The following is a 12152-nucleotide window of genomic DNA, read 5'->3' on the forward strand; positions in this document are numbered from 1 at the left end:
AAAATGCCCATACAGGCTGGGTGTGGTGGCTCATGCCTGTAATCCTAGAATTTTGGGAGGCCGAGGTGGGTGGATCATGAGGTCAGGAGATCAACACCATCCTTGCCAACATGGTGAAACCTCGTCTCTACTAAAAATACAAAAATTGGCTGGGTGTGGTGGCGTGTGCCTGTAATCCCAGCTACTTACGAAGCACAGACACAAGAATCGCTTGAACCCAGGAGACGGAGGTTGCAGTGAGCCAAGATCGCACCACTGCTCTCCAACCTGGTGACAAGCGAGATTCCGATTCCAAAAAAAAGAGCAAAGTCCATATACAGATGATATTTAGTTAGAAATCTTTCCATTTACTACTCTGAAGTTTTTTTTTTTTTTTAAATTTTTGAAACAGTCTTGCTCTGTCACCCAGGCTGGAGTGCAGTGGCTCAGTGGCACAATCGCGGCTCACTGCAACCTCTGCCTCCTGGGTTTTAAGTGACTCCCCTGCCTCAGCCTCCCGAGTAGCTGGGATTACAGGCGCCTGCCACCATGCCCACCTAATATTTGTATTTTTAGTGGAGACAGGGTTTCACCATATTAGCCAGGATGGCCTCGATCTCCTGACCTCATGATCCACCCACCTCAGCCTCCCAAAGTGTTAGGATGATAGGCATGAGCCACCGCGCCCAGCCTACTCTGAAGTTTTAAAAAACTAGAAATACACTAAGTCCTCATTTAACATCGTTGATAGGTTCTTGGAAACTGCAACTTTAAACGAAACATACAACATGTCCTCCAATAATGTCATTTTGTTCAACATAATTTCCTTATTAAATTGATGAGGAAAAATTAATCTGTTACATGTCATTTCACTTAAAGTTGCAGTTTCCAAGAACCTATGGGATGACGTTAAGTGAGGACTTACTGTATACTTCTTTTTTTTTTTTTTTTTTGAGATGGAGTCTCCCTCTATCACCCAGGCTGGAGTGCAGTGGCGTGATCTCAGCTCACTGCAACCTCCAGCTCCCAGGTTCAAGTGATTCTCCTGCCTCAGCCTCCTGAGTAGCTAGGATTACAGGTGCCCACTACAGGCTAATTTTTTGTATCTTTAGTAGAGACAGGGTTTCATGTTGGTCGGGCTGGTCTTGAACTCCTAAGCTCAGGCAATCTGCCCGCCTTGGCCTCCCAAAGAACTGGGATTACAGGTGTGAGTCACTGCACCCTTCCCTGTATATTTCTGATATGCTCTAAGAAAACTCAACTCTTATAATTAAAACTGTGACTGGTAGCCCGCAGATATGAGAATGGAAACTGAGTGTACATCCTTTAAATGCTCTCTATCCTTCTAGTAACCCCTCAGAAAAACTTACCTTTTCATTTTTCCTCCTGCTGATAATTCTGTCTAAACCATTGAAAGCACCAGATGCAACAAACAGGATGTTTGTTGTATCAACTTGTACTGTTTCTCCACGGAGCTTTCGGGAATTCTTTTCTGGAACATTGACTATTGTGCCTTCTAGTAGTTTTAATAAGCCCTAAATAAAAAACAAATGATTTATAGCATCACCATATCAAGTGCATTATTTATTATACTTTAGACAATGGGATTCAATGGGGAAAACAACATGTGATTATGGTCAATGAACATAACTAATGAACCTCCCACATTTCTATAACAAGAAAATCTAATGCATTTATCACATTAATAATTAATACATTTATTTGAAACGGTTATAGTACTTGATGCAATTCAGGAAAACAGTCAACCTAACAGGTTGTTTTTGATAGTAAAGACGTAATTCTGACATAAACACAGAATTATGACTGTATAAAATGGTGTTCAAACACGGTGGGAACATTCAAAATTAGAAAATAGTTCAAGATGTCTTTCACATAAATTATAATTCTATTCCACTTACAGTATTAAACTTTGAGACTACCTATATTTGGAGATGCTTTTATAAAAAAAAATTTCCAGCACCTAAGTGTGATTATACCTTTCTATGTCTCTGTCAAAAAGTGAAACAATTTTCCTTACTCTTTAATAGTTTATGTCATAATTAGTTACCATTAAAAGGTCAAGTTGGCCAACAGATCATTGTGACTTCAATTATGGCTCTGCAAGGAATTAAACATTATTTTATACCTATCTTCTAACTAAGTGGAAGGAATAAGAAGCATGTACATAGTTCATTCATGTCTAGTTAGAATCATAACTTTCTTCAAGAGTCTTCTAGAAATATTTAACTGGGCCTTTGAGGAATTAAAAAAAAACCACAAAGATTAAATTTCATTTTTTCTGTTCTTCAAAATATTTTAAATTTCCTAACAAGGTAATTTGCTATTTCAAATTGTCAACAACTTTCTTTTAGGATCTAAACTACTTCAAAATGATATGTGGAGTTTGGGGGTGGAAGAAATAAACAAAACAGAATCTAATTGAATGTGAAACCAAACGTACAATATTTGGGAGGTTGATGTATTCCCTTCCTTTTAGTGGGCTTGAACAAAATATTCAACTGCTTACTTGCTGAACGCCTTCTCCACCTACATCCCGTAATTGATGAATGCCTGGCACACTGCCAATCTTATCTACTTCATCCAGAAAGACAATTCCTATAATTTAAGGAGGATTCTATTTATAATATGGAAAAGATATACACAAGATAGCCTCAGCTTTAAAAGACTTAGGTAGCTAGAGAGCAAAGTTACTTGAGCTTTCATACTTAACATATGCAATAGCTTGACATTATAAAAATGCACTTTTATTTCTCCCATCCATCATTTTGTACAACTGCTTTGTAATCTGCTCTACAGAATAACATTTATGTATGGTAACAAAATCTCCTTGACAACAGTGATTTGCCCCACTAATGTATACGAATTCTTTATAGTATGGAAGCGGGAGGTATCTGCAGTGCTAGTATTAGTAAAACTTTAGCTTACTCTTTCCCACCTATATTCTTGTCTTAAAGAAATCTGAAAAGGAAGCGGTCATGCTCTTCATGTAAACAAGAACAGATGATAGATGAAGGAGCAACGCAGCATCCATGACATCCTGTAGGTCAACAGGCTAAACTGTTTCTAGAGTCATCTGGTACCGTCCTCCCTTGCCCCTGCCCTGTCCTATCTTAATCTAAGTATTAGAAGTCTTGAGGGGAGTTAAGAAAAGCAATGATAGTATTAAGGATCTAATGGGATAGTAATTTGGCTTGTTTTTAACCCTACCAGCCAGCTTAGTGACAATAAGGCAAAGCAGACTATGTGGCCCTTAATCAGTATGCTAGAAATTATGTAACAAAGGTACTTTTACATAATTCCAGAATTTTAGTCCTTGACTCAAAACAAGAATTGTATTGTCTCTTAATATTAGACTGATTCCCCAATATACTAAATCTGGGGACAGACCATGCTGAAAACATACCTTGTTGTGCTTTCTCCACATTATAATTGGCATCTTGGAGTAGTTTGGCAATCACAGATTCAATATCCTCGCCCACATATCCAGCCTGAGTCAAAGTTGTACAGTCACAGATAGCAAAAGGGACATCAAGGCATTTAGCTAGGGTTTGTGCCAGCAGAGTTTTACCTACAAATAGAAACATTAACTAAAAGTTTACTAAACATATATTGGCACACGATTTTTCAATAAAAATGCAAAATAAATTTTAGTAGTATATAATAAAAAGTTGTCAATTGCTACATTTTCTTCTGCTATTTTTTTTAGAGACAGGGTCTTGCTCTCTCACCCAGGCTGGAGTGCAGCCTGTGATCATGGCTCACCCCAGCCTCAATCTCCTGGGCTTAGGTGATCCTCCTGCCTCAGCCTCCCAAGTCCTCGGAGTACAGGCACGTGCTACCACACCCAGCTAATACTTTACTTATTATTATTATTTTTTGAGACGGGAGTCTGGCTCTGTGGCCCAGACTGGAGTGCAGTGGCATGATCTTGGCTCACTGCAAGCTCCGCCTCCCAGGTTCATGCCATTCTTCTGCCTCAGCCTCCCGAGTAGCTGGGACTACAGGCGCCCGCCACCACGCCCGGCTAGTTTTTTGTATTTTTTAGTAGAGACGGGGTTTCACCGTGTTAGCCAGGATGGTCTCGATCTTCTGACCTCATGATCCGCCCGCCTCGGCCTCCCAAAGTGCTGGGATTACAGGCTTGAGCCACCGTGCCCGGCTACTTTATTTTTTTATAGAGATAGAGTCTTGCTATGTTGCCTAGGCTGGTCTCAAACTCCTGGTCTCAAGTGATCCTCCTACCTTTGTCTCCCAAAACGCTGGGATTACACGTGTGAGCCACCACATCTGGTCTATTATTTTTTAGATATAGCTGTTTTTTATTTTATTATTCCTGTTAAGATGTTAGGGACTGGTCTGAAGGGGAACACCAATGCCTCAAATTCAGTTTGTATTCTATGCAGGAATACTGATAGTGTATCTAGGCAACTGGCCTTAGATTTTCTTCTCAAGAGTCATAATACTTCAATCACAAGATATAGGTTACAGAATCATTTATATTCTGATTTTTAAAATGAGTAGTAAATTTTCTCAGCAAGTTATTTACCTGACCCAGTTGGTCCAAGCAGCAAAATATTACTTTTTTCAAGTTTTATGTCATCATGAGAAGAATCCAATACTTCACCTCCTCGTTTTTCCTGAGGTATTTGTTGATTTACCTGTTGCTGCATTGATGCTCCTAAAGCATTACCATGTGGGCTAATTCCAGCAATCTGAAGCAATTCTGAAAAAAATGCCAAAGGAATTACTTGAGATTCATTTGAATTTAATTGAAGAAAATGTCCCATAAAAACTTTTATCTAAAACTGAACAGCTACATAGAAAAATTTAAGTATTTTGACATTCTGTCTTACCTACAAAGGAGAAAAATCTCAAATTACCTAATGACAAACATATAGCACACAATGATTATATAAAGAACCTCAAGCAAAGGCAATTGATTTTTTTCCCTGTCTTTATTTACATAAATATGTAAGAATACTCCTTTACCCAAGGGAAGGCAATGCAATGGAAGAGCAGAGCCAGGAGTTAGAAAGCTTTAGCTCTGGACCTTCGTTTGTCTCTAAGTAGAAGCCATATGATCAAGGGCAAGTCATATAAATTTTATGTTCCTGTTTCTTAATCAATAAAATCTACTAGAGAAACCAAATATGGTAGACCTCACTATCTCTGGCCCTATCTAAATCTCTAATTTTATTGGACCTGTACTGGATCTTTCTAGTTCCTTTATTAGAGACATAACTCTTAACTAGATGTGACTGACATTGCTAATGACTACATGGGACTGACACTGCTAGTGAAATATCATTTGATCAGCCAGGTTCCTACAAAAATAAATCTTTAGGGTGGGCATGGTGGCTCAGCCTGTAATCCCAGCACTTTGGGAGGCAAGGCTGGTGGATCACCTGAGGTCAGGAGTTCAAGAACAGCCTGGCCAACACAGTGAAACCCTATCCCTACTAAAAATACAAAAATTAACCAGATGTACTGGTACACACCTATAGTCCCAGCTACTTGGGAAGTCGAGGCAGGAGAATAGCTAAACCCGGGAGGCGGGGGTTGCAGTGAGCCAAGATCACGCCATTGCACTCCAGCCTGGGCAACAGAGTAAGACGCTATCTCAAAAAAATAAAATAAAAATAAAACAAAACAAAACAAAATAAATAAATCTTTATTCTTACTTTCTCTTGGCTAAAGGAAAGATTATCCAGATTTGTAAATATTCAGATTGTTCTTGGTTCTTAGCATTTGAGTACCTGTCATCATAACATACTTGTTTATATTTTCTGAATTTATTTTTACATTTTTTTTTTTTGTTTTTGAGACAGAGTCTCTCTCTGTTGTCCAGGCTGGAGTGCAGTGGTGCAATCTCAGCTCACTGCAACCTCCACCTCCTTGGTTCAAGTGATTCTCCTGCCTCAGCCTCCTGAGTAGTTGGGATTACAGGCACATGCCACCACACCTGGCTAATTTTTATATTATTAGTAGGGATGGGGTTTTGCCATGTTGCCCAGGCTGATCTCGAACTGCTGACTTCAGGTGATCCACCTGCCTCGGCCTCTCCAAGTGCTGAGATTACAAGCGTGAGTCACCGTACCTGGCCTAAATTTTATTTTCTTTTTTTTTTTTTTTTTTTTTTTTTTTTTTTTTTTTTTTTGAGACGGAGTCTTGCTCTGTAGCCCGGGCTGGAGTGCAGTGGCCGGATCTCAGCTCACTGCAAGCTCCGCCTCCCGGGTTTGCGCCATTCTCCTGCCTCAGCCTCCGGAGTAGCTCGGACTACAGGCGCCCGCCACCTCGCCCGGCTAGTTTTTTTTGTATTTTTAGTAGAGACGGGGTTTCACTGTGTTAGCCAGGATGGTCTCGATCTCCTGACCTCGTGATCCGCCCGTCTCGGCCTCCCAAAGTGCTGGGATTACAGGCTTGAGCCACCGCGCCCGGCCCTAAATTTTATTTTCTAAGAAATTGATTAAGAAAATCAAGACTTTCCAATGCATTATTATTTTAATTAAACTGACAGAATAATAGTTCAGTAGACATATCTATTATCATGGTCCTATTCCATCTGGCTGTCACTTTCAAACTATCTTCACACTTAAGGTAAAGCATTATTCTATTCATCAAAAACAATAAGCATTCCATAAACATCTGGATTAAACTGTGCTACCTTTGAGGGTTAATAATTAGGGAATAATTCACAATGTTGTGCCTCATTATAATCCACATCAGTCAAGAAAACCCAGTCTGCTGTATGGGGTTAGTTAAATTGTCACTAGCAAAGTACTTTTAAAAATTTCAGCAAAATCTGGTTAGCAATTATGATAACATAGGAAGGAGCTTGGGTTAAGTTTAGCTCTGCCCAAAGGGGAAAAATGATTTAGATGTAGCTTCGGATAAGCAAGGCCAGCAGGTGCTTGTCATTCACTCATTCTCTATCTCCCTCCCTCTCTCTCTCTCTCTCTCTCTCTCACACACACACACACACACACACACACGATTTAGATGAATAACTGAACAAAATTGCAAGAGGCATATTAATTACAGTGGAACCACGTAATCTATATATTTAACTTAATGATTTAAGTTAAAAAAATAATAATTTAAATGATGTCTATCATCCCATTTTATGAGTATATGCCTTACAGTAAACTTGAGATAACTCTCCGATTCTTTCAGTTAGTCCCTGTTTGTGCATCTCTCACTTTGTAAGCATAGCTCTCTAAAATGAGGACAATGAGCAAGCAGGCTAGTGTAGTACTTAGCTGCACAGAGCTCACCAGCTGTGTGGCCATGGATAAATTACTTAAAATTTATGTGTTTCAGTTTTCTTATTTCAAAAATGGAGATAAAAATAATAGTTTCTGTCTCATGGGTTTAGGGGAGATTAAATGAATATATGCAAAACACTTAAGAACAATACCTGGCAGATAGTTTTATAAGTGTTACAGAAGAATCTGCTATTATTATTACCATTTCCCTAGTGTTTAATTATTCACACAACATAGCCCTTAAACGCAAACAAAGTATTTCATCTGGTGCTCAACTTAAACAACATTATATTCCAAAGATGGAGGAAAAAAGCCAATTGTGTCAGTCCTCCTAAAAGCTGTATGTTGGTCTCTAAAATTTTACTTCCAAAGGGACTTACAAGAATTAATCTTATTGTACATGATTTTGGTCTAAAACCCTAGATCAGTGTTAGGGTCTAACACCCCCAGCCGGTGTTAGTTAACAACCTAACTTTAGAACTTAAAATCCCACATAAAACACAACAAAACTGCACATGACAATAAATTTAAGCTTTTGAAGTATTTGTTTCTAAGTCAGTCAATCTTTTACATAAGTTCTTAAATACTGTTACTTGTTAACATTTAAATAACATTAAATCACTACATATATTACATGACATGTCTTTCAAAATATGGACTACAGACTTTCTTTACTAATTTAGTATAGTTTCACTAGCCATCAACACAATTTATGAGTATGGTATTGACTGCATATCAGAATATATTTTTTCATTACGAAATATAAATTACATATATACCTAAAGGTTATTATTTAGATCTTACATTCTTATATATAATCTAATTCTATTGCACTTACTGTATTTCTTAATTTTACCATGCATGGCATAATCAGTATTTCCACAAATTTAAAAGTAACTGGGGATAATGTAATGTTATTACATGTGATAAATGTCATGCCCAAGTTGGTACACAAGTTATATTCTCATGGCTCATCCTATATACAGTACACTTCAAATAGTGGATATATAATACTAGTTGGTTCAAAGGCAAATGTAAAAGTATCAAACTTAGCTAATTTTCTTTATTTCAATTACTAAAACAAAAGGCCATGTGAATCTTTCTATGACACCCCTGGAACCTCTACCCTCAATGCAGCAACTAACTACATCCACCTCCAAAGGAATAGGTGGAAGACATCAGAAGGGCCAGTCTCCTTGGTCTATCAAGTCCTTCCACACCCTCCATCGGACCATCTGATGCTTTTAGGGGCAATCCAGGGCTAGAAACAGTGAACTAAGGCTTACTCATAATTTGTAAGACTGTAAGTTTCATAAATACCAAAAAAGAAATAGTGTGGTTTCTGGCAAAGAGTAGCTAGAAAATAATCTGCCTCCCCCAAATTCCTGTGACCCACAAGAAGCAGGCCAACTCTAATTTTAGTTTGATAGAAAAAATAAAAAATAACCAAACATATAGAAATTAAAATTAGCTATGAAAAACTATTCCAAAGTTATTTATACCATGTATGATAAACACATTTAGATAATATGTATCTTTCTTGGTAATACACAAGCAAATACATACATGTCTATCACTGTTACTGCTAAAACACTTCACTGAAATAAATGTCAAAAGGAAGAATGATTACAGAGGAGGATCTGAAGTCACTTACTTGTAAATCTGTACTCATCCTCCCGTCTTCTTATTTCTAACTCTAAGAAAGAGGATGAAAATATTACATATTTGTTTACCTTGGGGGAACAAACAATGAGTATCCCACCTCCTGTCCTCTTTCAAATATATTTAAAGGATGTGTTCACTAACATTTTTCAGCTTTTCATATTAAGAATCTATACGCTATATCTTTTCTATATTAAAACAAAACCATGCATAAAGATGGCTGTCCAGTTGCTAATATTCATATTTGTCAAATATATAATTGATATCTACTGTAAGGGTATAAGTCTTTAATAAGAGTTTAAGCCCCTCATGCTATACATATTATAACCATTTGCTCCTCCAGCACTTAGAATAGCTTAAATATTTATTTATTGACTGAAGAAAACAAAAAAGTTTTGCCACATAACTATCAGTGCTATTTGGACCTTATAAAAATGAAGATTTCAGGCCAGGCACAGGAGTTCAAGCCTATTAATCCCAGCACATTGGGAGGCTGAGGCAGGTGGACTGCTTGGGAGGTTAGGTGGGAGGGTCACTGGAGCCTGGGAAGTTGAGGCTGCAGTGAGTTGCAATCTAGCCTGGGTGACAGAGCGAGACCTTGTCTCGAAAAAAAAGAAAAAAGGTTCTGAGTCTTCCATTAGTTATGACTTATACTTTCTAAAAATAACTGATACCATTACATAACTATTTTGCAGTTACGTGATGTAAGTTCAACAAGTGAACAAGTGTCTTCATTTAAATAAATTATACATTTAGTTGCTACTAAAGGCTATCAAAGATAATGTAGATTTATAAATTTAAGTACTTAGCAGAACTCCTTCACACTGTACAGTGATAATTAAAAGAATCTAAAATGATGGAATGTAGGCCTAAATCAGAAATCAGGGCTGTCTGGCCAACAAAACAGAAAATTAAATATTTATATTTACTCTATTCATAATTGTTTTAAATAAAATCATTCTATTAATATACATTATTGTCCATAGTAAATTGAGATTACACAGTATATTCTCAGTAAACTGTCCATAGTATATCTCATTATTGTCCATAGTAAATTGAGATTATACAGTACTGGTATATTAGAATCTACCCTTAATAGAAACTGTACTTTGAATCACTCACAGATTTGCCCTTAACCTTATACACTCTGTAGCTAGGGCCCAAAGAAAAATGAGTGCTGGATATATTAACAGTTATCATCTCCACATATCTCTGACACAGGCAAATGAAATTCTGTATCCTGAACCCAAGAGAACTGAGTTGTACAGAGCATTGCTAAGATCCATTCATGGGGAACTAGTTGTGGTGAAAATGATGTCTCAATCTCTACCCCAGTGGCTTTCAAACATTTTTTACTAAGACCCTCAATAAGTAGTATAATTTTCTTTGTGACTCAGAACCTATGCACATATAACTGAAAACGTAAGTTGTTTTTTTTTTCCTTTTTTTTTTTTGAGATGGAGTCTTGTTGCCCAGGCTGGAGTGCAGTGGCGTGACCTCAGCTCACCACAACCTCTGCCTCCCAGGTTCAAGCAATTCTCCTGTCTCAGCCTCTCAAGTAGCTGGGATGACAGGCATATGCCACCCCACCCAGCTAATTTTTGTATTTTTGGTAGAGACGGGGTTTCACCATGCTGGCCAGGCAGGTCTCGAACTCCTGACCTCAAGTGATCCCCCCACCTCAGCCTCCAAACGTGTGGGATTACCAGCGTAAGTCACCATGCCAGGCCTAAGAAATAATATTTACCTTAACTATAAGTTAATGTATTCTGATAATTTTCTATTCACATCTATCAGATTTTTAAAAAATGCTGTTGGCAACCTACCAAAATGATTTCATGACCCACTAATGGGGAGTAACCTGCACTTTGAAAAATGCTCCACTATATAAAAAACATTTTAAGAAGAAAGTGAGGAGTTACAAATAAAGATTACTTTTAAGCATAGCAATCTCTATTTAGGTCAATTATCAAAAACGCTACCTCTTGGTGTTAATGATGTCTGCTTCTCAACCTCTGCTTGCTGTCTCAGATTAGCTGGGATATTATTATATATTCTCTTATAATGATTGTACACAGCAACTGAAAGCACCTTCTTAGCAAATGACTGGCCAACAACATACTTGTCGAGGTAGTTATAAATCTGAAAAATGATTAGGTATGAATAATTTAATATGAGCTATTATAAGAGCACACACATTAAAAAGTTATATACTAAGCATATTTGCTTACAGTTTTAAATCTGACAAAGACTCTCATTAAAAACAAAATGACAATACATTATATAGCAATGATTCAGAGGCCCTAAACACTAAATGAACAAAAACACAATTCATTTGTTCTCTAGCTTAACAAAGTATCACTGTGTTATGCTAATTTCTATTCTATAAACAATGCTATCAATCTTTATTTTTTAATAAACAATTAAATTTAAAGTAACTTAGAATACATACACATGCCACCATGGGTCTAAAAGTATCAACATTAATGTAAATCATTAAAATAAATCTATACCTCTCAATCAAATGAATAATATTCTTCACAAAGATAACATATTATAAAACTACCCTTTTCAGAAACAGGCATTATATAATCAAAAGCCATTATACTATCAGTATCCATGTGTTTTAATACATTTAGTTTTTTCTCAGATATTAACTTTAAAGCTACTCATTTATCTAAATGAGACCCTAAAAACTGTATTCTTATTATTTTTTTAAATTTTCTAAAGATACATTTATTTCTTTTTTTGAGACAGGGTCTCACTGTGTTGCCCAGGCTGGTCTTGAACTCCTGGGGTTCAAGCGATCCTCCTACCTTGGCTTCCCAAAGTGCTGGGATTACAGGCATGAGCCACCAGGCTGAACCCTAAAAACTTTACTCTTAATAGTAGCTAAAGCTCTGTTCTACAGTTGGTTATTGCCAACAGCTTGGAACCTGGGGTAAATTTTTTATTTACTAAAAAGTGAATAGAAATGAAATAGTTGGTGAATTAATATTCAACAACTCCTGCCGGGCATGGTGGCTCACGCCTGGAATCCCTGTACTTTGGGAGGCTGAGGTGGGTGGATCACTTGAGCCCAGGAGGTGCAGACCAGCCTGGACAACAAGGCGAAACCCTGTCTCTACAGACATTAGCTGGGCATGGTGGCACACACCTGCACCCAGCTACTGTGGAGGCTGAAGTGGGAGGATCACTTGAGCCCAGGGAGGTTAAGGCTGCAGT

The 12152-nt window shown here is 37.5% G+C and overlaps 1 protein-coding gene across 1 annotated transcript in view; it reads right to left on the reverse strand.

The window, feature by feature from the left end:
• CLPX (caseinolytic mitochondrial matrix peptidase chaperone subunit) overlaps nucleotides 1-12152 on the reverse strand; it is a 43167-nt gene that overhangs the window by 9209 nt on the left and 21806 nt on the right. Inside the window, exons 5-10 of the mRNA XM_025390681.1 lie at nucleotides 10910-11069; nucleotides 8920-8961; nucleotides 4547-4723; nucleotides 3404-3568; nucleotides 2507-2595; nucleotides 1350-1514 (exon numbers count right to left, since the gene is read on the reverse strand). Of these exons, the coding sequence (XP_025246466.1) occupies nucleotides 1350-1514; nucleotides 2507-2595; nucleotides 3404-3568; nucleotides 4547-4723; nucleotides 8920-8961; nucleotides 10910-11069 (798 nt within the window). The remainder of the gene's footprint in view (nucleotides 1-1349; nucleotides 1515-2506; nucleotides 2596-3403; nucleotides 3569-4546; nucleotides 4724-8919; nucleotides 8962-10909; nucleotides 11070-12152) is intronic.

This window comes from Theropithecus gelada, chromosome 7a (assembly GCF_003255815.1).
Source record: "Theropithecus gelada isolate Dixy chromosome 7a, Tgel_1.0, whole genome shotgun sequence".
In the NCBI taxonomy this organism is placed as follows: Eukaryota; Metazoa; Chordata; class Mammalia; order Primates; family Cercopithecidae; genus Theropithecus; species Theropithecus gelada.